We start from the raw sequence: 712 nt of genomic DNA on the forward strand, positions 1-712 counted from the left end.
CACCGCACGCAGCCCCGGCCCGGCCCGGCGGGCTGCCCCGTTGCGGAAGGGCGTCCGGGTCCTCGCCGGCGGTGACCCGGGCGAAGCTGCTGCCCGCCCGATTTCCCGGCCGCGGTGACTCACCGGTGCCGGGACGTCCCGGGACCCGCTGCCGCCCGCGCTCCCCCCGCCGTTTTTTCTCACAGAGCCGCGGGCTTTTTATCCTGGCTCTGCCTGCGCAAGGGTTCTCCCGTCCCCACCGGCCGCGGCCGTTCCTTAATCCCTAAACGGCTGCCAGTCAGCGCCGACAACAAATCCTTGCTAATTCAGTTAACGGCATTTATAATTCGGCTGTAGTCTAGCGACTCGCCTTTGTCGTTGGCGCCTGACGAGCTCCCGAAGGGCCTAAACCCCTGACAGGAAACCCTGAGGCGACGGCTGAGGAGAGGACCCGCGGACCGGGATGGGGGGTGGTGGTGGTGAAACTCCCTGCGAAGGCTCTTACTCGTACCGGACACCTCGGTGCAACGGGTACGGGCACACAGGCACGTATATACACACAGACAAAAAGATAAATACAAGCACGTACTTTGTACGCGGGACGGGCGGCCCGCACGACGCCCAGGCTGTGATGTTGGCGCCTGTCGCAATGCGCATGCGCGTCGCCTTCACGTATGCCATCCCCTCCGCGGCGGCAGGGGGCGCTGTGTAGGGTGGGGTGGGGCGGGGCGGG

General features: G+C 66.3%; 1 protein-coding gene across 1 annotated transcript in view; it reads right to left on the bottom strand.

Annotated features, from left to right (window-relative positions):
• ERO1L (ERO1-like (S. cerevisiae)) overlaps positions 1-712 on the bottom strand; it is a 22,842-nt gene that overhangs the window by 22,066 nt on the left and 64 nt on the right. Inside the window, exon 2 of the mRNA XM_010579861.1 lies at positions 569-645. Coding sequence (XP_010578163.1) covers positions 569-645 — 77 coding nt within the window. The remainder of the gene's footprint in view (positions 1-568; positions 646-712) is intronic.

The sequence above is a fragment of the Haliaeetus leucocephalus genome, unplaced genomic scaffold (genome assembly GCF_000737465.1).
Source record: "Haliaeetus leucocephalus isolate CR32 unplaced genomic scaffold, Haliaeetus_leucocephalus-4.0 Scaffold678, whole genome shotgun sequence".
Classification (NCBI taxonomy): domain Eukaryota; kingdom Metazoa; phylum Chordata; class Aves; order Accipitriformes; family Accipitridae; genus Haliaeetus; species Haliaeetus leucocephalus.